Below are 24,817 nucleotides of genomic sequence, written 5' to 3' on the forward strand. Positions count from 1 at the left end.
TGGTTTTTCCAAGTTAACAGTTAAGAGACCCTTTTTCTGTTCCTATACCATGATGAAGATAATTCATCATGAAGAGAGTTAATTATTCTGCCACCATTAAACTATAGCTTAACAATAACATGGAAGAGGAAGAAAGAAAATTGTTCTTTTGTCCTGCTTTTGACTTTATCTGATGTAAAATTATATATTTTATACCTCTCCCCATCCTTTAAATGAATATACCTCTATATGTCCTGAGAAATGGGGGCAACAAGGAAAGATGTGCTTCTGCTTTTCTTTCCTACAAGAGTGGTTGGTGCCATAAGGGAAATGAAGTCTTCCAGGAAACAGACTTGGGGGATTATTCTCCTGCCTGTGACAAGAGTTTAGGAAAGATGGGGGACTACTTATCTGTTGTCATTCCTATTTAGCTTACCTCCTTTAATAATCCCCAAACCCTGTAGTGGGCTTTGAAGTTTCATTAGATCCCATCCACCCCCTTTCTCTCCTTCCCAAGATTGTCCTTTCCTCATTTAACCTCCACACCTTTTATATATGGGCCATGGCTTTTCTCTTAGGTGCCCCTCTGCTTTCTATCCACTACTTAAATCCTTTGGTGTTTTCAAAATCTCAAAAAGTCCTTCCTCTCCCAGGACTAACCTGACTATGCCCACTGGACATTTCTCATCCTAATCCCTTTTGTGTCCCCTCCTTGCCCATTTATGTATGCAAGTCTTTTGATTGCATGGACTACGCTAGTCTATATGTTATGTCTGCTTTTTATGTGTTGGTCTAGTCTCCTCTTACAAATCCCCAAAGGCAGGGACCATATGTCTTTTATCAAACTGGAAGCTTCTTTAGAACAGCAGCCCCATCTACTGGGAGAACATCTAAGTTGAGAACTCTGCTTCACTTATCAAATGTGGACTTGGATGATGGGGAGGCATCTCCTTCATCAGTCTGGGAGCATTCAATGGGCAAGATCTATTCATGCCATTAGTTCTTCAACTTCTTTGAGCTCACCACTCCGCAATCCATGAGAACTCTGAGTGATGGACTAGAGAAGCTCCTCCTAACTCCACCCTTATCTCTCCCTCCACTCTGCTCTGCCCAGAAGCCTTTTCACTGCCCCCTTCACCTTCTTGTTCCTTAGGGTGTAGATGATAGGGTTGAGGGCAGGAGTGACTACAGTGTAGAACAAGGAGACGAACTTGCCCTGCCCTTGGGAGTAAGTGTGTGTGGGCTGCAGGTATGTGTAGATGGCAGAACCATAGAACAGACAGACAGCCGTGAGGTGGGAACCGCAGGTCCCCATTGCTTTCTTCCTCCCTGTCTGGGATTTCATCTTCCACACGGCCCGGCCGACAGCCCCATAGGAGACCAGGATGACAGCAGAGGGCACCAGCAGTATAACTACCCGAGCAGCAAACATCTGCCGCTCCACGGCGCCCCTGCCCCCCACAGACCAGTTTCAACAGGGCTGGCAGCTCGCAGATGAAGTGGTCCACGCGCCGGGGCCCGCACAACTGCCGCGTGGCCAGTAATATGGTCTGCGCCAGCGAATTGGTGAACCCACCCAGCCAACAGGCAGCCGCCAGCGCCCGGCAGAGGTGGGGCGAGGCCAGGGCAGTGTAATGGAGCGGACGGCACACGGCGGCCGAGCGGTCCAGCGCCATCACGGCCAGAAGGACGCATTCAGTGGAACCCAGTGCCAGAAAGAGATAGAGCTGGGTCATGCACCCGGCGCGGGACAGCGCCCTCGCCAAGCCCCAGAGGTTGGCCAGCAGCAACGGAACAACGCTGGTTGTAAAGCAGACGTCCACCAGGGCGAGGTGGCAGAGGAAGTAGTACATAGGCGCGTGGAGGCGGGGGTCACGGACCGCCAAGAACACGAGGGTCGAGTTGCCAACCAGAGTAAGGAGGTAGCAGAAGAGAATGAAGGCAAAGAGTAGGGGCTGGAGCGATGGCCAGTCGGAGAATCCCAGAAGAAAGAAGCGTTCGCCAAAGCTGTAGTTGGTCTAGGGAGACAGAAAATGACCCAGAATTTTTTTGAGACTCTGGAAAACCCAGACCAAGCCAAAGGTCCTCTTTGTTGGGAGCTGGGTCCTTATGGAAAATCTCTAAGTCCTTATAGACTTAAGCGGTCGGTATGTATTAGAGGCTTGCCTCTGGATAATTGCTCCCTTGACTCTAGCCCCAATTCCCTTTGTTATAGGTTGTTGATTCTGAGTACTCACTCACGACCAGCCTTCAGGCCAGGTGGCTGACTGGGACAGATAATACTAAGAACTGGGCAGGGAAACAATAGATATGAATTTTGGCATTAAAACTACTTTCTCATGAGAAAATGAGGCTTTTTGGAAAGAATTATATGGTCTGATGCTGAGTGAAGTGAGCAGAACCAAGAAGACTTTGTACACAATAACATCGATGTTATGCAATGACTAAGAATGTTAAACTGAACCCATCTCAGCATTATGAGGATCTAAGACATCTCCAGAGGCCTAGGGATGGAAAATGCTGTCCACATCCAAAGAAAGAACTATGGAAGTTGAATCGCTATCACTTATTTTTACCTTCTGTTGAGTTTTGTTTCATCTTTCTGATGGTTCCTCCTATTGGTTTTAATTTTTACTTGCAACTTCACTACTGTGAAAATACGTTTAATGGGTATGTAAATGTAAAGCCTATATTAGATTGTGTGCCGTCTTGGGGAGGGTGGGGGGGAGGAAGGGGGAGAAAAATTTTCAACTCAAAAGCATATGGAAGTGATTGTTGATAAATCAAAATAAATTAATAAAAAAAAAAGAAAATGAGGCTTTTTAGTTGCTTAGTTTGTGTATGTTATTAATTAGTGCTTGTGGATCATTTCTCATGGCACAAAGCTGTTTTTCTGTGGGTATATAATCAGAAAACTCCTGAAATAAACTAGTCTTGAGACCTCTAAGACTCGCTTAGCCCAACTTTTCTTTCTCCGTTTCCTTTCTCCGTTTTCCTCACCGCTCTGTCCTGCACCACGCCAGCTGCTGGCACCCCTTCTTCTTCTTCCCCAAGTTTTCCCCAAGAGGGGAAATTTATGTAGAACTTGACATTTTACAAAGCCTTTTCTCAACAGCTTTACCTTCTTTTTGCATATGAAGAGGCTGAGGCTGAGAGAATGTTATCTCTTCCTGGCCCCACTTTAGACTGTAATCCCCACGAAGGGTAGGAATCAATTTTTTTTTAATCTTTTTGAAAATTTTGTAGTCTTTGTCCCTTCCCCAGAGTAAACGTTTGTGGAAAGGGTTGGATTAAAAGTGACTTGCTATAAACTGACAGGGCCTGGACCTGAATTGGAGCTGGGGAGTGGGGGGAGGGGAAACTGTTGTAACAGAAAGTACCATAGATATGAAGTTAGAAAACAATCCTCTTCCTTCTACCATTGAAATCCTGCCTAGATTACTCTTCCCCTATTTGATCTTGGTCAATTCACTTTTCCTCCCTGGGTCTCAATTTCTTAATCTGTCAAATAAAGGCTTTGAGAGGCAGCTAGGTGGCGCAGTGGCTAGAGCACTGGCCTTGGAGTCTGGAGGACCTGAGTTCAAATGTGACCAAACATTTGACACTTACTAGCTGTATGACCTTGAGCAAGTCACTTAACCCCAATTGCCTAAAAAATAATAATAATAAAAAAGTCTTTGAGTAAATGACCAACTCTATAGCTATGTTATTTTGGTTCCAAAAGCAGCACTTCCTATACCGCTTTGAAGGAGCAAAAATTGGAGCTAAGGGTCAAGATTTGGGAACAAAAACATGTATGCAACATTTATTTTTCAGACCTTTCACAAATCTGAAATCAATGTAAGTTGAGTAACACAAAGATGGGTATTATGTATAGCTTGGTTTGATAATAAACTATTACTATTTTAAAATTTAAATTAATTCCAAGTTTCCTAATTGAATTCACTGTTCAATTTTTTTGGTAATTTTTTTTGATGGGAATTTTCATTACCAAGATCTAATTTTATAAACTGAAAATAATTCTGGTAGTGTAAAGTTTTTTTTACAATCAGAGTTACATCACAACAAAACAATGTGAATGCCCTGCATTTATTACAAAGAAATTTTGCCTCTATTTCAGAAGTTCTTTTCTGGAAAACAATGGTGCACAGGAGAATGAATGGGCATGTATAAAGTAGAAGTAGTATGTTGTAGAGAAGGGACACTGGACTAGCAGTTTATAACCCCTGAGTCAATTTCCTCATCTGTAAAATGGGGCTATAAATTTCTTTATGGTATAGGATTGTTGTGAGACTAAAAAGAGCTAGTTTATCTCTATGTGGAAAAGCCTAGAGCACTAAACAAATGTAGGTAGTGGTATTATGTAAAAGTTTACCTTGAGGCAGTTGTGGTGCAGGGGAGTGGTCCCTGGCTCTGGAATCTGGGTTTGATTCCTGACTTTGCCATTTACCATCTGTGTGATTTTGGGTAAGTCACTTCCCCTCTATAGGACTCAGTTCCCTCATCTGTAAAATGAAAGGGAGAGTAGTCCTTCCAGTTTTGAACCTTATGATCCTTTATTTAGGGGGTTGAAGGCTGGTCAAAGATTAGAAAGTGGCTGGGGATATAGTGGATTGTTACATGACCATTTGAAATTGTAAAGCCTAATTCTGGCTCTGTCACTCTTTAGTTGTATGACCAGAGGTAAATAACTTCATTTCCCCATATTCTCAGTTTCCTCACCTGTGAAATGAAGAGGCTCATAAACATTTAGAATGTGAGTAAACTTACAAGACACCTAACCTAAGCTCACCTTACATGTGAGGAAACTGAGGGCCTGGTTATTGAAGGGAATTGTCCAAGGTTGTAAAACTAAGAAGTGGCAGAAATAAAATTTAAATCCAGGTTTTAAATTCGATATGTAAAACCACCACATGTCTGGTTTCAAAGCTTGGACCAGCTGATCCTGAGGGGTCCTTCCAGCCCTAACATTTTATGGTTCTGAGATACAAGATGCTGACCACTAGATTCTAAAGGTTTAGCCCTTAGTCATAGAATGAGCATTGCCTCAGACAAACTGGAGCCTGGGAAGGACCTTAAGTTAGAAAGGCCAAGGTCATCCACTGAATCCTGGGCCATCACCAGCCGTCTTGATTTTGGTCTTGCCTCTGGACTTCAGTGGCTCTGGAGGAGAGAATGAGGCTGCCTCACTGAAACCCAGTGCATAGCTAGTCAAGCTGTCACCCGTGTGATGTTACTGGTCCTCTTTGAGAATGAAGGAGCAGCAGCAGCGGCGGCAAGACTTGTCTGAGCCTTTTCAGGAACTGAGTGAGAAATGTATCATAGATGGGGAGCTAGAAGGAATTCCAAAGGCGCCCTAGCCAGACCTCTTCCTTTTACAGAGGAGGAAACTGAGGCCCATGAAGGTTAAATGAGTTGTTCAGGGTGACAGAGGGTAAGCAAAAGAGACGGGATCTGAACTCAGGGGATCTGACTCAACAGTCAGTGATCTACTGTAGGGTGGGCAATACGTAGTTATTTTTTTTTCTAATTTTCATTTCTCCTGATCATCATCATCATCTCCATTTTCTCTCTGCTGAGGTGCAGTCAAGGGATGACCCACTTCTATAATGAAAGTCAACAAAAAGGAAACCCAAAAGCAAATAATAGAATCAAAGAATCATAGACAGATTGAACTAGAGCTTTTGAGATCTTTTACTCTCACATTCTTATTTTATAAATCTGGAAACTTAAGTTCTTCTTGTGGTTTTTCTACTTATCACCTGTGTGTCTTTGGCCAAATTAATCCTCCTCTCTGGGTCTGAATTTTCTCATCTGTAAATTGGGGTTGGGGTGGGAGGGTGAATGGACCAGGTGATCCTTAAGGTCAATTTTAGAGCTAGGTACTATTGATCTGTCTACTTCTAATATCATAGTGGCTGTGCCTCCTGGTCTGGAATCTGGTGTTTGTACTTTGCTACTTGTTATCAGAGTATAGGAACATATCAAGTGACTTGCTGCTATAGCATAAAATATGGCTCACTTTGTTAAAAATCACTTTGAGCATAAAAATCATGTCATTTGTGCATATAATACATCTTAATTAAATTATGTTATATAAGATAAAATATAACAAAATACTACATAAAAATAACATATGATATAATAATATAGTATAAATAATATAATATAATAATGATTATATAATTATTTTCTATAAGATTAATTAATTTTATACAACTATACTCATTCTAAATGAAAAGTCATAATCGCAATTGCTTTCAATTTTACAGAAAAATAAAACTAGATAAGTTCATAGAAAAATGGTAGGAGGAACTCCTCCCTTTCAAATGTTTCTCTTTTCTTATATATCTTCATATCTCTAGTATCACCATACTTAGGGCCTCATCATTGTCTGATAGAACAAGAGAAAATAATGGCTCTGCTACTCTGCATGACTTTAGGCAAGTCACTTTCTTTTGGCCTTTTCCTCATCTACAAAATTAGGAGGCTGAACTAGATCATGTCTAATGTCCTTTTCATTTCTTATGGCCTATGATTCTGAGGGGAGGACTTACTTGAGATGGAAGTCATGTAACATTTCTTCTCTTCCTTTGCATTAGACAGACAGTACAGTGCAGAAAACTTTCCAAGAAGATGCTGGTGGTCTGATCAGGATAGTCACTGACTTTCCCCCCACCATTTCTCTCAAACTTCTTCAATCTTACTATGAAAAAGCACTACCAAGCAAGTTCCATGTAACCCAGTGATATTTCCAAGGGGTGCACAGAGGGACATAGTTGCTCTGGGAGGGCTTGGTGGTTATCCAAATATCCATGATGGTTCCTTTGCTCTTACTTCTCACTCCCTGTCTCATCAGATTGTCACAAAGAAAGGCCTTTGTAAACTACAAAGTGCTACACAAATGTGAGCTAGGTGTAATGAATCTTCCTCTCTTTCTCTCTCTCTCTCTCTCTCTCTCTCTCTCTCTCTCTCTCTCTCTCTCTCTCTCTCACACACACACACACACACACACTTTTTCCTTATATTATTTTTCTTTGTTTCTTTCACTTTCTTCTTTCTCTTCTTTTCTTCTTTTCTAGGAATAAAACTTCATAGTTTCCCCCCAGGTTCATTATTTAACCTATCTCAGGCTTCTCTCAGTCTGAGTTCTTTTCTTCTTTCAATTTCCTCCTTTATGCAGAACTTGAAGAAAGGGGCAAAAAAGAATGTCAGCAGTCAGTAATGAAGAAGGAGTGCATTCCAGGCATAGTAGATGACCCTTGCAAATTCAAGGAGGTGGGAGGTCATGGGAACAATTAGCAGTTTGGCTGGCAAGTAAAGTGAGTGAAGGGAAAAGTTTGAAATAAAACTCAAGAGGCAGGTTGGAACCAGACTATAGATGCCTTTAGATGCCAGTCTAAAGAATTTGCATTGTATTATATAGGCATTAACGTGCTGCTGAAGATTTCTGAGCAGGAAAATGACTTAGTCAGACCTGTGCGTTAGGAAGATGACTTTGACAGCTGTGTTGTGGATGGATTGGTAAGTAGAGGGACTGAATTCAGGGAGATAGGTTAGGAGACTACCATGAGAGCACAAGTCATAGTTAATGGGGACACTAAATAGATAGTTTGGTATCAGTCTGTGTGGAGGGAAGGAGCAGATGTGAAAGTTATCTGTGGAGTTAGAATAAATAAGACTCAATAAGAGATTATTAGGGATAAGACAATGGGAAGAGTCAAAGATGACTCAGAAGAGGAGAGGAGAGGAGAGAAGACTTGGGAAGGGGAAGGGTACATTTTATGTGTCTTAGGTATTTAAAAGTTAACAAGAAGAGACATTCTTTTTCTGCTTAGCTCCATGAGGTAGAACTGGAAATAATGGGTAGAAGTTGCAGGAAGGGTTTTACACATATGGGGAAAAACTTTCTAAACAATGAAAAGGTTCCGAAAGTGTAATGGGTTGCCTCAAGAGGCAACGGGCTTCCCTTCACTGCAGTTTTTGAGTAGATGTTGATCACTTCTTTGTAGGGGGTATTATAAGGGTTTTCCTTGGGAGGGGGCATGGGTTGGCCTAGGAGACCACTGGAGGGGGTCTTCCAACTGTAAGATTCTGTGATTTTTAATTCCATATTTCATACATACACACCCTACACCTTCATATTCCTAGACTTGGAGCACTGATTTTGGAGTCAGAGAATCTCCATTCAGATCCCACCCATCACTTATCCTTCCTGAATCTTTGTTCCATCATTTATAGAGTGAGGGTATTGGATCAAATAACCTCTGAAGACCCTGCAAGTTCTACATCTATGGTACTACGACCTATAAACATCATCTTACACACTTTAACCAGGTACAGTTTTAGATTTGTATCCCTTCCCCATAAAAGCACCCAGGAACAGATTCACACCCAAATAATCTGCTCCTGGTTCCCTGATTACTCTGCAGGTCTGTATGTGGAACATGGCATTCTCAGCTGGCTCCTCCCCAGAATGCCCTTGATTTTGGTCACCTAAGAATAATAGTTAGCATTTATGTAGCACTTTCTAGTTTGTGAAGTGCGTTACAAATATTATCTCATTTTGTCTTCACAACCATCCTGGGAAGTAGATGCTGTTATTTTCCACATTTTATAGGTGAGGAAACTGAGGCAGGAAGTGGTCAAGTGACTTGCCAGGGTAACAAAGCTAGTCAGTGTCTGAAGTCATATTTGAACTCAGGTCTATCCTGAGTACAGGTCCACTACTCCACTGTGCCACCTAGCTGCCAAATAATCATAGCTCACATTTATATTCTTGGTAAAAAAAATTCAAAGACCAGAATCCAGATCTCCTGAACTTTTTGTCTAGGACTCTTTCCATGACACCAACATGAATTCTCCTGTTACTGCTTGCTCCACTCTTACCATTTGTTGATGTAAACTCAGGGAATTAATTTCAATATGAAGGGAACCATATTAGGAAGAAAACCTACTGCTTCAATCGGCTCAGAATGCATCCAAATCTAGAATGTTGCCCCTAGCCTCATTCTACAGACAACAGAAGACTAAACTCACCTTTATCTCTTCTTCTCTCATTTTCATCTCACTGTTACTCTCTGGAGTTGAATCTCAGAGCTTTTGGCTAACACATATGCTGGTTTCTCTCTGGATCCTCTGTGTGTGAAACTTCAATAACATAAATCGAAGGTAGATGTCAGTGCCAGATGGTGCTGAAAGGCATGACTGAGGGCTGGGAGGGGACTGCAAGATATTACTTCCTAGATCTTTAAGGAGAAGGTGGCTATGGGATGAATGCCATCTGTTGTGATAGCAAAGGGAGGATATGATCCTTCTATGTCTAATCTGGACAGGAGTGGTAATGGTTGTGGGCTAGTACCTTGGGAAGAGTCCTGTGGTTGAGAGCTGGCAGGAGATGAACTAAAGGTTAGCAGGAGAATATATAATCTTCCTGGGAGCAGCAGTAACCTCTCTCCTGATGCTGAAGGACAGGGGAGTTGTTGATGAAGAGATGAGAGGGAAAGTCAGGGCTTTCAGCTTCCTGGAAGGGAACACTAAAGCTCTGGGGGCAATCATGCATCCTATTCCAACAATTAGTGGCTGGTATGGAGGAGTCTAGAGAGGAAGTCCCCAAGGTAAGGAAAGGGAATTTTAGGAAAAGAAAGCCTGATACGACACAGTATCTCAGGCAACAGGAATTGGGATGCATTGTGGTGGGGGTGGGGGAGGAATGGAGGATTTGGAGGACAGAATTAACCTAGTACTATTCAAGTCCATTTTTTCCCACCAAAATTACTACTTTACCAAAGCCTCCCCTTACCTAAATCTTATCAGTGAGATCCTGATCTTCTCTCAAATGATTCATTATCAGCATAATTACCTTGTGTCATTTGCATTCTGTTCTTAGTAGCCTACTGAGTGATAATCTTTTCTCCTATTCCAAAAAAAAATCTGATCTGTAGTTTTAGAGGAAGGCATGGGAGCATAAGGAGGCTAGAATTTCCATTCACTTAGGACAAGTTTTGTTGAAATGAATCAAATTAAATTTGACCCTCTCTCTTCCTCCAAGTATTGTCATCATCAACTAACATTTATCAAGTACCTATTATGTACAAAACACTGTGCTAGACTTATTTTAGTCTTTCCATAGGTAATATGAAATGGACTGTTTTGGAATGTTATGTCTCTCATCACTGGGGGAAGTTCTGATGCGCATTTTCCAGGTCTCTTTGTAGAGGGATTTTTTGCTTTGGGTAGGGTTAAATTAACTTACTTTTAAGGCCCCCTTTGATTTTTAGATTCTTTGATTTTAAAATATGGTCCCTGTTTATAAGGAAGTCACATACTAATTGGTGATATAGCACTTGTATGTAGGAAAAGATAATTGATGTAGGGTGGCTCACAGCGAAGGGCCAGCCATTTATACATACTTCACAAATTAGTTTTTCTATTTATAAGCTATTTTTTTCTCACTCCATTCCCCCATTGGAAAAACCAAACCAAACCCCTGTAACAAATATGCCAAGCATAATACACATAATCGAGGTAGGAATTGGGAATAAAGGATTGAGTAATAGAGGATTCCTGTCCTCTGACACCTCTTAGTGGGCTTTAATGGTCTTCTCTCCCCACTTGCCCTTTCATTTTGAAGAAAGGTAAAGGATCTTGGGCTAAAGGAAAATGGGGCTGCCTCTAGCTCTTTTGGCAGAGTCCTCCCTGAAATGTGTTTGATATCACAGGATCCCCGTAAGGGAATTAATTAGAAAGAATGAGGACTTTCTAATTCTTTATCAAATTGAGAGTTGGAAAAAGTGTTTACCTCACCTGCATTGGAGGGGTGAGGTTCAAAGACAGATTGAATGCCTCTAGGTTTTACTAAATTGTTTGGCTCTTCTGTGTTCCAAAAGATCTTGGCTCCAGGAGTGAAAATTTACCATCTGTAGGGGAAAAGCCTTCCACAGTAAATGATTTGGAGACTAATAGATTTCATGATGGCAAGCAAAACTTGTGAGGGCTTTTCCCTCACTTGATACTGGGTGTGTTAAGGACCTTGTCTGGAAAAGAGAAGCTTAAGTCACTGGGCTCTGAGCTAAGCAAGAAATGATAAAGCCCACTTTTCCTTTTATTAGAGAAGAGGCAGCAAATAAGCATTTATATAGTGACTCAGTCTCTGAACTCAGCTCTTCTGGGCTCCAGGCCTAGTGCAGCTATCCACCGTTTAGCTGCCTATCTGGTAGAATTTTAGCTGAGGACTCCAGCTCTGGGTAAAGTTGGGAAACAGAGATAACCTCTGCAACTTCTTCCTCAATGGAGCCACACTTAGCAATGACCATGAGATCAGAAGAGCATCACCTGGGGAAGACCAGCTGAGCTTTACCAGATAGAGATTACATAACATAGGAGAGCAGTGAAGATGAGCTCAAGCAGGAGCAGCAGCACAATGACATTGCCAAAAGACATCAGTGGCACTGAAGCTTTGGAGAGGGGACTAACCTCTCCTCCAATGTGCCTTGTCCATAAATGCTCTCTAGGGAACTCTGGGCCTAGAGTCAGGGAGACCTGAGTTCAAATCCTGCTGTAGTCATTTCCTAGCTGTGTGACCCTGGGCAAGTCACTGAACTACTTCCTGGTTCAGTTTCCTCAAATGCAAAATAAGAATCATAGTTAATCTGGGGATGTAGATGACACATTCAGAAAGAAAGGTGTCTTATGATGCTCCAGTAACAATGTGGATTACATCAGCATAAAGATTTCTTAATGTGGAAACTCCCTCTATGAATGCACATTGGCGACTTTCATAGAGTATAACTTTAGGTTAAATGACTTCATCAAGGTCACACAGCTAGTATGTATCAGATGTAGACCTTGAACTCAACTCAGCCTGACTCCAAGGACAGCTATCTTTTCTAAGTAACAATATAAGGCAATAGAAGCTAAATATGACATTTGTGGCATGGATGCTAACAATAGATTCAAGACTTCAGAGAAATCACAAGGACTCTACTAACCTAGGAAAGCTTCACAGATGTGGGACATTAGCATGAACGTCAGATAAAATTTAGGTAAGCAGAGAGGAAGGAAGAGAATTTGAACAAAGATACACAAATGAGGAAATGTGACCATTGGGTCTGTTAGGAAAGACCCAGAATTCACTACCTTACCAACAATTGTTAGTATGTTATAGAATATACAATATTCGATATTTATTTGTATAATGCTATCTACTTTTTTTTTCTCTGTGCCACTATATATTCCCTTGTCTCCAACCTTCCCTCAGGCCTCCTAGGAGTTCTACATACTCATTCTTTGTTTTTAAATCTATCCTCCCTCCGTCTAAAAATCCCTTCTGTCTCATCAAGATAAGATAGGGTATGTCAAACCTTTTGCCCTGTTGCGGAAGCTATGAAAAGAACATACTAGAATCAGGAGCATCAAACTGTTTGGACCTATTTTTCATTGCTCTCAACACAATCCATCTGCTCAAATTGAACTGTCCTATTCCTTATTCTTTAAATAGGCTGAGCATCTCTTCCTTTGTGACTTTGCACATATAATACCTGGACCTCCTGTCATACATGGGCCCCCAGAAAACTTCCCTAGATTAAAAAGCACATTGCAGATCCATCTTAATGAGCCCTGACTGGTTTCTTTTACTAGACAGAGAACACAGTTCAAAGTAAAAGATATTTAAAGAAATAGCACAGCAAAACAAATGATAAGAAAGACTCCCAATATGCAAAGGCTACCTACCATACTACAACGAATCACCAAGAAATTCTCATGAAGGCTGGAGTACCTCCTTTAGGTGCTTAATATATGTTTATTTACACATTTACATGTGAGCCGCTAATGTCCTCTGGTAATGTCATTAGCTAAGTTGCTGTTTCTAAAGAGTTGAGATCTGCCTGCTATGGTAGTGCCTCTGTTAGCCATGTCCACTCTTTGCCTCCATTCAGCTGCTCCCTACTACCATCTACTGGTATTTGATTATTTAGCCCTTCTATTTAGTCTTTTATTCTCTTCCACCATCTGCTTGAGTGTAGCAGGAGCAAGACTCAAATAAATCCAGGCATTTTTAGTCACACCCAAGCAGGTAATTAGGAAAAGCCAGCAGAAGTCCTTTGGCTTAGATTAAGTCTGGCCTGAGAATTGAGTTTTCTCCTATTGGGTTTGACCTCAATGTTCTCAGTTTCCTATATGATTTAAAGTTAGAAAATTGCTTTTAAGTCTTCTCATATTTCCCAGTCTGTATCCTGAGAATTCTGCTTATCAAAATTCCCAAATGGCATTTTGGAGGAGCTGGCAGGAGGAGATTCTCTTCAATCTCTAGTAATGTCCCCAGTTACCTTGTAAATCAGTTTGGCCTGAAAAGGCCCAGATAGAACCTGTGGAAATGTTGACCTCTGCCCTAATCCCTTTGTCTAAATTCCTGCCATCGTTGATTTCTACGCACACACTGCCCTGCCCTGGGAACTCCCTCCCCTGCTCTTTCACCTTCCTAAATAAATCAATAATTCCACCCTTCAAAGTTCAGCTTAAGTTTCACCTCCTCCGTGAAGCCTTGCTTAATGTTCCCCAGTGCAATAATTTTCTCTGACCTGTGATTTTTTTTTTTAACACTTACTCTCTAGACTATTCCCTTGGCATTTGTTTAGCAAACACTGCTTTGTATAGTGGCTTCCTATACCTGCAGGATGAAATATTGAGGTCCTCCACTAGTATAATTTTGCTGTCTATTTTTTTTCTTTTTGGTGAGGCAATTGGGGTTAAGTGACTTGCCCAGGGACACACAGCTAGTAAGTGTCAAGTGCCTGAGCTTAGGTGTCTATTTCTTCCTTTATCTCCCTTAACTTCTCCTTTAAGAAGTTGGCTGCTGTACTACTTCGTGCATATATGTTTGGTAATGATATTATTTCATTTTCTATAGTACCTTTTACCAGGATGTAGCTTCCTTCCTTATCTCTTTTAATTAGATCTATTTTTGCCCTTGCTTTATCTGAGATCAGGATTGCTACCCCTGCTTTTTTCACTTCGGCTGAAGCATAATATATTCTGCTCCAGCCTTTTACCTTTACTCTGTGTGTATCCCTCTGCTGCAGATGTGTTTCTTGTAAACAACATATGGTAGGATTGTGGTTCTTAATTCACTCTGCTCTCTGCTTCTGTTTTGTGGGAGAGTTCATCCCAGTCACATTTACAGTTATGATTACTATCTCTGTCTTCCTTTCCATCCTATCCTCCCACCTTTGTTTGTGCTTTTTTCTCTCCTTTTTCCCTTTCCCTCTTCAGTTGAGTTTTGCTTTAGACCACTGCCTCCTTCAATCTGCTCTCCCTTCTATTATCCCTCTCCCTTTTCTTTTCCCTTTACCCTTTCTACTTCCTATAGGATAAATTAGATTTCTATACTGAACTGATTATTTTATTCCCTTTTTGAACCAAATATGATGAGAGTAAAGTTCAAGCAATGCTCATCTCCCTCCCTTCTTTCCTTCTACTGTATTTGGTTTGTGTGCCTTTTCATTTGATGTAATTTATCCTTGTCTGTCTACTTCTTTCTTCTTCTCCTAGTGCAATCCCTTTTTACCACTTAGATTTCTTTTTTTTTTACCATCACATCAAAGTGAACTTGAACCCATGCCCTCTAAGTATACCCCCTTTTAAATGTCATAATGACATTACAGTTCTTGTAGGGGTGTAAACAATTTGCCTTTATTAATAACATTGATTTTTTCTTTCCTGTTTACCTTTTTGTGCCTATCTTGAGTCTTGTATTTGAAGATCAAATTTTCTGTTGAGCTCTGATTTTTTCATCAGTAAGGTCTGAAAGTCCCCTATTTTGTTAAATGTCCAGCTCCTCCACTGAAAGATTACATTCAGTTTCTCTGGGTAGTTGATCCTCAGTTGTAATCCAAGTTCCTTTGCCTTATGGAACATTATATTCTAAGCCCTCCAATCTTCTAATTGTAGAAGCTGCAGTGTCCTGCATAATCCTGACTGTGGTTCCACGATATTTACATTGTTTCTTTCTAGCTGCTTGCAGTATTTTCTCTTTGACCTGGTAATTTTAGAATTTGGCTACAATATTCCTTGGTGTTTTCAATGTGGGATCTCTTTCAGGAGGTGATTGGTGGATTCTTTCGAAGACTATTTTACCCTCTGGTTCTAGGACCTCAGGGCAGTTTTCCTTGATGATTTCTTGAAGGATGGTGTCCAGGCTCTTTTTTTCATCATGGTTTTTAGACCAATAATTTTAAAATTATCTCTCCTGGATCTATTTTCCAGGTCAGTTGTTTTACTAGTGAGGGATTTTACATTTTCTTCTATTTTTCATCCTTTTGTTTCTGTTTGACTGATTCTTGCTTTCTCATAGCTTCCACTTGCCACATTCTAATTTTTAAGGAGTTGTTTTCTTCTATTAGATTTTGTACCTCCTTTTCCATTTGGCCTGTTTTACTTTTTTAAGGAGTTCTCTTCAGTGAGTTTTTGTACCTCCTTTTCCATTTGGCTAATTCTACTTTTTTTTTTTACCCCATAAGTCAGCATTTATTATTTAAGCTGAAGAACAGGTTATGAAGGGGGTGGGGAGGGGAGCCCCAGGGGAGAGGGAAGAAGGGAGGAGACTGGGAGACGAGAGCTTCTCCTGTGTCTGCTCCAAATGAGGTTGATCCTGATTTCTGAGCCTTGGTCCAGGGCACACATGATAAGATGAGGTTCCAGGGGTTACAGGTTTAGTAAACATCAAGGGGTGGCCAAAGTTACACATTCAACCAGAGGTGAGGGCTGGGATTTTCCTTGGCTCAGCCACTTCCTTTTAGCAACTGAAGCATAGTGATAAGTTCCATCCCACTTATTTCAGCTCTTATTCTTGTAGTTAAACTCTTTGTGCTAATGGATTCTTTTTTCACCTAACTTCTTGTACTTTGCTTCTAGTTTCTTTGAATATGCATCCAACTTGTAAGCGCCTGGTCAAGAGCTGCTACTTGTTCCTCAGTTAAAGTGATCTGATCCAGATAAGGCTAAAGTGCTGCATATTTCTAGTTTAAGTCCTTTAGATTTCTAATTATGTTTACTGCAATATCTTTCATTTCTAGATACTTCAGGCTAGTCAGCTTGTTCATATTTTCCAGAAGTTTATAGTCTTCACTGATGGTTATCAGCTTGCCTGTTAGGTACATAGCCATTTTGGAGAACATGTCCTGGCACAGCCCTGTGATGTCCTCCTTGGTAGGCTCTGTGGCCTCCTCAGCTGTCTCCACCACAGCATTGTCTAGGCAGTGGAAGGGAAGAAGGAGAAAGAATGGAGGGAAGGATGGGGAAGGGGGGAAAAGAGAGAAGAGGAAAGGAGGGGAAGGGAAGGGGGGGAAGGGAAGGAAGGGGAGAAAAAGGGAAGGGTGAAGAGTCAGAGAAGGAGGTAAGGGGAGGGGCCCAATTCTACTTTTTAAGGATTTGTTTTCTACAGTTATTTTTTGTCCTTCCTTTTCCAAGCTATTGGCTCTCTCTTGCATACCTCTCATTTCTTTTCCCAATTTTTCTTCTACCTCTCTTACTTGACTTTTAAAATCCTTCTTGAGCTCTTACAAGAAGACTTTGGGCTTGAGACCAGCTCATATTCCCCTTTGAGGTCTCAGATGTGGGTATATTAACAATGTTGTTCTCTTCTGAATTTCTGCCTTGATCTTCCTTTTCCCCAAAATAAGAAACTATGGTCATTTTCCATTTTTTGTTCATGGTGTTTGCCTATATCTTGACTTAAAAAAAATTGTTGAGTTCTCCTGCTGGAGTGAAGGGGCATTTACACAAGCTTCTTTTCCTGCTCACTGGGGCATTGAATGTTTGGCTCCTGGTCACTCAAGCCTTGCATGGGGATGTTTTGATGCTGGTGGATTTCTGTCAGCCTGGAACTTTGCCTTCTGGAGTTGTGCTTCTCAGAATCGTGTTGACGTACTGTGTGATTTCACTGCTGGAGAACGCTGTTGCCTGTGGTTGTTTTTTGAGCTGATGTCTACCATTTCCCCTTCCTGTATTGAGGCTCTGGGGCAGGGCGTCTTGGTGTTGGTACTTGCCTGCTCCACCAACCTGGGTCTCAGGATCTCCCCTGGTTTTACAAAGCCAGCCCTATTGTTGTTACGAAAAACCTTGCTGCTCTGACTGGAAGATGGTTTGAGTGTATGAATTCTTTCTAGGCAGATACCCTCTGTATCCTGATATTTTGGGGTTCCCAGGAACCCCAAACCACATCATTTTGGTGGTCCCTATGAGGAACTGCCTGATCCCCTCAAGCTCTTCTTCAGTTAAAGCCAGAAGCTACATAAGCCTCCTCTCTATCCTTTTCTCTCTCTGCAGTTGGGGTCATTCTCCAAGCACCTAGGAAGGGTTGGAGGTACTTTTTACCTCTCGGTCCAGTGGTTCAAGGCTGTGGACCCAGGCACACCTTCCACCACATAGGGAACACCATATCTGGAAGTGTATATCTAATTCTCTCAATTCTCTAGGATGCTAGGGAAAGAAACTGCAGGTGCTTTGTGGGTTCCTGAGGCTTAGAGGCAAAGAAGTGGGCCAATCTTTTTTAATTCCCAAAGATTTGCCCCTGGGTTGTCTTTTAAAAAATTGGAAAAAGTACAGTTTCACTTTTGAGGAGGGACAGGGTCAAAGTGTCACCCGTGACTAAGTGTTACATCAAAAGGAGGAGTGTGCAATGAAGAAACATGGGTCAGGTGGGTCGGTAAAAGACTGAGCCATTCATTTATTATTCTGAGGGTCTGGGTTATATAGTGAAAGCTAACAATCATCCCTGAGGCATTCCCACCATTCTTATGTGACTAATCCCAGCCCTTATGCACATCCTTAATTGTTCATACCTGCTTGCCATCAAGGTTCAAGGGGCAGAGTATTCTAATACCTTCCAGGCACGGGAAATTGGTGAGCCAAATATTCTGAATAATTAAGCCCTTATGGGTAGGGAAAGGAAAGAGTCAAGGTCTAACCTAAATTACTTATCCCATATTAGACTCTTCAGCTCTGGCCCTCAACACAAAGGAGAGAATAGAATAAATGGGCAGATAGGATAAAGGGAAATACAGTTAGTTTTTCACAACATGACTATTATGGAAGTGTTCTGCATTACTATATATGTATAACCAATTGCTTGCCTTCTCAATGACAGTGGGTGGAGAGGGAGGAAGAGAGAGAATTTGGAACCCAAAGTTTTAAAAACAATGTTAGAAATTGTTTTTACATGCAACTGGGAAATAAGATACAGGCAATGGGGTATAGAAATCTATCCAGTCCTATAGGAAAATAGAAGGGGAAAGGGATAAGGGGGGGGGTACAAGGGAAGGCAGATTGGGGAAAAGGGTATTCAGAATGCATGCCATCTTGGGGTAAGGGCAGGGAAGAAATGGGGAGAAAATTTGGAACTCAAAATCTTGTGGAAGTGAATGTTGAAAACTAAAAATAAATAAATTAATAATAATAAAAAAAGAAAATGAAGGAGAAACAGCAACATATGATCACTCATTTCCTGTGAAATAAATCATGAAATGGGTGTCAGTCATGTGTCAACTTGTGGTGTGATTACTGCTCTTCTTTGATAAGCTAATCATGGAATGACATGGAATAACCTAATCTCAGAAGACTGGATTGGCCTATTATCTGTTATTGATGCTCTCAGCTGTTCCTTGGTGCCTTCTCCTTGCCCTGAAGCAAAATCTATGGAGGGTACCTTCACACCAAATGTTGTACACACTGTATCCCTGACATCCTACTGGATGGAAGAAATAACTGCGAGGGTTATATTTTTCCATTTTTTTCAAGCAGGTGGAAACAAAACATGGTTCCCAGACCAAACAACAACAAAACAAAACCCGTCAAAATGGAAAAAGTACGGTTTCTCTTGAGACCTCAAAAAGAAATGACTTGTATTCTTTTGCAATGCAAATTGGCTTCAGTATTACTTGGAGGACCAGGAAACATGGCCTGTTTTTGGGTCTTTGCAATACAATACTTTCTCACAGTTAGATTTATACTGCTGCTGAGAAGGGAACTACACAAAAGTCCAGTATATCCAGGCCTTTATGGCCCTCTCACAAGATTCCACTTTCCAGCAAAATTGTAAGATGCTTATAGCAAGATTCACTCCACAAAATGAGAATGGGAACCAACTCAATATCTTAGGTGATCCCCTTGTTATGGCCCCCAGTGCTTTGGCTCCTAGGTCATCTATGCCACTTCTTTCTCCTCCTTCCAGCCCCTGCTTCCCCTGCCCCTTTTTCTGTTTTCCCCACTCCTTCCCCCGCCCCTCCCCTTGTGGCTCCTGACTTCCCCTTCCCTTCTCCCCTGCCCCCTCCTGCTGAATCCTCTCCCGCCCCCCCCCCTTTTCTCCACCCCTCCTATTGCTGCTTTGGCTGTTTCTCCCATCCTCCTTCTCCCCTCCTCTGGTGCCAACTGACTCTTACCAGGAACCTCACAGCTTCTGACACGAGGATCCTTCCATCTACCTGCTTGATTCTCCTTCCCTGATAGTTTCTTGGGGCAACCCAATTTCCCAGCTGTCCCCACTCCCATGTCTGCCAGATCGTCCTTCTAACCCAGCCTTGCAGCCAAACCCTGTTCCCCAATGACCCATACCCCCTAGCCCCTCCTTCACAAGGAATGGGACCTCTTATCTCTCTTCCTCCCAAGCCCCCAATTCCACTATGCCTTCAAACCTTTTCCCTCTAGCTGCCTTGCCCAGTGGGATGATTAAAGTGCATCCTCCATTCTCAATGTCTGACTTCTCTCAGGTTAAAGAAAAACTGGGTTGGTACTCTGAGGATCCCACCAAGTTTACAGAGGGCTTTAGGGATGTCTCCCTTCAGTTTGAGCTTCCTCCATATCCTCTTCTCCACCTGTTGTACCAATGAGAAGAAGAGAATCTAGGAACAGGCTCAGAAGTTTAGGGATGGTTTCACTAGATCTTACCCCACTGCATACCCTCAGGGAGTGACTGCTGTCCCCACTAATGATCCAGATGGGATTATCAAAATAATGAGGATAGGAAAAAGAGAAACTATATAGTGATCTGCCTGTTAGAAGGCTTGAAAAATGGGATTCAAAAGAGATCAGTCAGGGAGAAGATGAAAACTCTGCCCTTTTTCAGGGCTGGCTGGTGGAAGCTAACAGGAATTATACCATTCTAGACCCCAACTCTACAGAGAAGGCAGCCATTCTTGTCATGTACTTCATTAGTCAGTCTGCCCCAGATATTCAGAGTAGCCTGCAGAAATTGGCATTGGGACCCCTAACATCTCAGGCCCTATTAATAGAGACAGCCTTTGGAGTCTTTAACAAGAGACCCAGCTGTAGCAGAGGAGAAAACACAGAACTAGGGCTAAAAACAGAGAACAGGCTCAACTCTTGGGTGGCTGTTTATGGCCAGGAAAAAACCCAATGGTGCCCCTGGTGACTCAGGCAGTGGGGAAATCTGCTTTTGTTGCCACAAGGAGGGCCCCTGGTCCAATGAGTGCCCTTCCAGGGTGCCCCTCCCCCCCAGAGGAAGCCTCCGGGACCAAAGCCTCAGGGACCATGCCCAAAATGAAACCAGGAGGGACATTGGAGGAAGGATTGTCAACGAGGTAGGAAGGGTGGTGGAACTGCCTCTTAGTAACCTGTCCTCCAGTTTTCTCAAGACTCAGAATGCCAGGAAAGCCTGGGACTCAGCCGCGCTCCAACCGTCTCCATCTATCTGGTTGAGCCCTGGGCAACAATTGATGTTATAGATACAGGAGCTATTTTCTCTGTGCTAACCCAATGCTGTGGTCCTATCCAACCCTCTACCCAGTGGTTCCTGGTCATTGAAGGGGAAATTAAGGGTTGTAGAGAGACATACTCACTCCCTTATCTGTTAGAGGATCTGTTGTTTAACCACTCCTTCCTTATCCTCTCCTCTTGTCCTGCCCCCTTGTTGGGAAGGGATCTGATGGTGAAATTGGGCAGTCAATTTTCTCTAGTTAAGCCTCTCATCTCCCTTTTCAGGATATCAGACTTTCCTATGTTCCCCCCAGAAGTGTGGGAGACAGTTGAGCCAGTTATTTGGGATCAGGGAATTCCTAGGTGAGCTACTCATGCCATCCCAGCCATTGTTCACCTCTGAGATCCTGATGTGTTCCTCCATTGTCACCAATGTCCAATGAAGCCTGAGGCCTGGAAGGGACTGCAACCACTGATTGAAAAATTTTTTCAGTATGAAATCCTGGTCCCTTACCAGTCCCCATGCAATTCCCTTACCCTTCCTGTGAAAAAAGCCTAATAGGGAGTATTGCATGATTCAAGATCTTAGGGCTGTTAATGAGGCTGTTATTCCTATCCATCCCATAGTCACTCAGATCCCTGGGGGTACCCAATGATTTTCCGCCCTGTATCTCAAAGATGCCCTTTTCTATATAGCCCTTCATTCAGACTCATAGTCTTATTTTTGCCTTTGAATGGAACTCCCTGGGAAATCAAATCCATGCCAACTAACATGGACAGTTTTGCCCCAGGGTTTTTGGGCTAGCTTCTATCTGCTTGGCCAGGGGATCGTGGGAAAAGATTTAAGGGAACTGGAACTATCAGAGAGTAGCTTAATTCAGAATGTGGATGATATTCTTATTTGTAGCCCCACTTAGGAGGCTTCTCTGGCTGCTGCCACAAGAGCTCTTAATTTCTTGGGTGCCCAAGGTTACAGGGCCTCTCTGAACAAAGTCCAAATAGCACATCAAGCTATAAAGTATCTGGGTCATGAACCAAAACCCACCTCTCGCTCCTTAACTTCAGAGAGGAAAAGAATAATCCTGTCTATTCCTATTCCAGCCACTAAAAATAACTCCATACTTTTCTAGGCATGGCTGGATTTTCTAGACTCTGGATCTGTAATTCGGTCTATTGCTTGAGCCTCTTTATGACTCTACTCAAGGCCCTGACTCACTCCCTCTAGAGTGGGGTCCCAACTAGGCTAAGGCTTTTGAGACTCTGAAAACTAAGTTGACCACCACTCCCGCATTAGCTCTACCCAATCTAGACAAACCTTTCACTCCATATGTTGATGAAAATAGAGGACAGGCTTTTGGAGTTCTAACCCAGTCCTTAGGATCTGACCCCAAGTTGGTTGTCTATTTCTCAAAACACTTAGACTCTGTGGCTGCAAGGACTGCAACAGCTGTTCTAATTGAGGAAGGCTCTAAACTGACTCCCCACCAAGTTCAGAGTATCCTGAAAGCAAAAGGTCATCAATGGCTGGCTAGCATCAGACTCACCAAATATCAAGCCTTGCTTTTAGATACCCCTGACCTAGGTGTGCCACACACTCAACCTAGCAACCCTCCTCCCAGACAGGACCAACTCAGATGCCTGGTTCATGATTGTGAGGAGACCTTGGACTCAGTTTATGCCAGTTGATCTGATCTTAAAGATATTCCTCTCCCTAACCCAGAGGCAGGGTGGTACATGGATAGGTCTAGCTTTGTTGAACAAGGGGTAAGGAAAGCTGGGAGTAGTCAGCCTCCACCACACCACAGAGGCCAAACTTCTGCCCTCTAGGACCTCTGCCCAGAAGGCAGAATTAATAGCACTCGACAGAGGCCTAGAGCTAGGGGGAAAATAATAGAGTAAATGTCTTTACTAACTCAGAATATGCCTTCTATGTTCTACGTGCCCATGGAGCTATCTGGAAAGAATGGGGATATTTGACAGCAAAGAATTCCCATATCAAACATGCATAGGAGATGTTACATCTCCTCCAAGCTGTTCAGAAAGCCATCTGAGATAGCTGTTATATTTTGCAAAGGCCACCAGAAAGGGGAAATGGATTAAGCCATGGGAAATCACTTGGCGGACACTGCAGCAAAGAATGCTGCCTGCCAGCTAACTATACTGGCTCTTTAATACCCACAGCTCCCTGATTCCTTCATACCTTGCTATAGCCTCCAAGAACAGGCCTTTGATAAAGAAAGGAGATTCTCTCTCTCTCTCGGTGGTTTCAGGCACCCTCAGACCAACTTCTTATCCTAGAGGAAAGCCAGTGGAAGCTTCTTTTTGGCTTATACCAGGCCACACACCTGGGGATGAATGCCCTCTGGTCTCTGATAAAGCCTGTTTTTACTGGCAATGAGCTAAGAGAAACCATCCAGCAAGTCTGTCAGGCTTGCCCAATTGGTGTGAAGGTAAATCCTAAAGGGGCAGTTAGACCTCCCCTGCTTTTAAAACCTGTTCAGAAGAGGGGTACCTACCCAACTGAAGACTGGCAGACAGATTTTACATATATGCCCCCATGCAGGGGTTTCAAATTATTTTTGGTTTTTGTTGACATCTTTACTAATTGGGTAGAAGCCTCTTCTTGCAGAACTGAAAAGGCTCAAGAGGTGTCAAAGTTCCTGTTAAAAGGGACATTATATCTTGATTTGGCTTACTTAACTTCTTACAGAGTGACAATGGCCTAGCCTTGAGGCTAAAGACACTTAAAATCACTTATCACCTGTACTCTGCCTGGCATCCTCAGTCCTCTGGAAAAGTAGAGTCAGTGAATCACACCCTGAAGCTAGTCCTTACTAAGCTGTGCATAGAGACCCAAGAGGGCTGGATAAAAAAAAAAAACCACCTAAAAAATATCCTGATCAGACTGCTCAGAAATAGCATTACACTTCGGGAAAATATCAAGCTTAGCTCCTTTGAATTCCTGTATGGGAGGCCCTCACTAACATCTGATATCCTTCTAGACCCAGAACAACATTTGATCACCCAATCTGCAACTTACTTAGGGGCAGTCAGGAATGCCCTAATAGAATATGCCAATAAGCATCTTCCAAAAGCTCTTGGCAATGAAAAGGAGATCCTGCTCCAGTATGACCTGGAGACTGGGTTTATTTAAAGTCATGGAAAACCCAAAAGGGAGAACAATTTGATGTCAACTAGAAGGGATCCTACCAAGTCATACTTACCATCCCAATGGCAGTAAAACTCGAGGACCTCCCCAGCTGGACCCATAATTCTAGGATTAAACTGCTGTCACCCCTTACTTCCCCCTCAGAGACTCCAGAATAAACCTGTGAACTCTTGGAGGACCTCAAGCTACTGTTTAGAAGGGCCCTGGACCCTTCCAGTGGACATGTGGATAAAAAGATGTAAAACAATATGTGCCTTCCTCCTATCTTTTGGCTTTGCCATAGCCATCTTTAATTTCCTCCAGAGAAATTCCCTAGCAAAAGTGGTTTTAGATAACAGAATAGCCCTAGACTACCTGCTATTGACTAGAGAAATGCAAATTAAAACAACTCTGAGGTACCACCTCATACCTATCAGATTGACTAATATGACAGAAAAGGAAAACAACAAATGTTGGAGGGGGTATGGAAAAATCAGTACACTAAATCCCCAAAGAGCTATAAAACTGTGCATACCTATGAGAAATGATGAGTAGGATGCTTTCAGAAAAACCTGGAAAAACTTACACAAACTGATGCAAAGTAAACTGAGCAGAATCAGAACAGTGTACACAGTAACAGTAATATTATATGATGATCAGCTGTGAATGACTTAACATTTTTCTACAACACAATGAATAAAGACAATTTCAAAGGACTTATGATGAAAAAATGCTATCCACATCCAAAGAAAGAACTCATGAAGTCTGATTAAAGTAATTTTTTAAACATTTTTTTTTATTTTTCTTGGGTTTTTTTTTTTGGTCTGTGTTTTCTTGCACAACATGAGTAATATGGAAATGTTTTACATGATTCATATGTATAATCTATATCAAATTGCTTGCTTTCTCAATGAGGGGAGAGGAAAGGGAAGGAGGAACTCAAACTTTTTTTAAAGTGAATGTTAAAATTGGTTTTAACAA

The 24,817-nt window shown here is 42.2% G+C and overlaps 1 protein-coding gene across 1 annotated transcript; it reads right to left on the minus strand.

The window, feature by feature from the left end:
- Positions 1-1,063: 1,063 nt before the first annotated feature.
- On the minus strand, positions 1,064-23,958 carry LOC110199371 (putative olfactory receptor 2I1). Its single transcript, XM_020974168.2, is given in 4 exon segments — positions 1,064-1,427; positions 1,429-1,997; positions 16,032-16,228; positions 23,913-23,958. Coding segments are annotated over 4 exon segments (1,176 nt in total).
- Positions 23,959-24,817: the final 859 nt, after the last annotated feature.

This window comes from Phascolarctos cinereus, unplaced genomic scaffold (assembly GCF_003287225.1).
Source record: "Phascolarctos cinereus isolate Bilbo 61053 unplaced genomic scaffold, phaCin_HiC Scaffold_5;HRSCAF=322, whole genome shotgun sequence".
Classification (NCBI taxonomy): Eukaryota; Metazoa; Chordata; class Mammalia; order Diprotodontia; family Phascolarctidae; genus Phascolarctos; species Phascolarctos cinereus.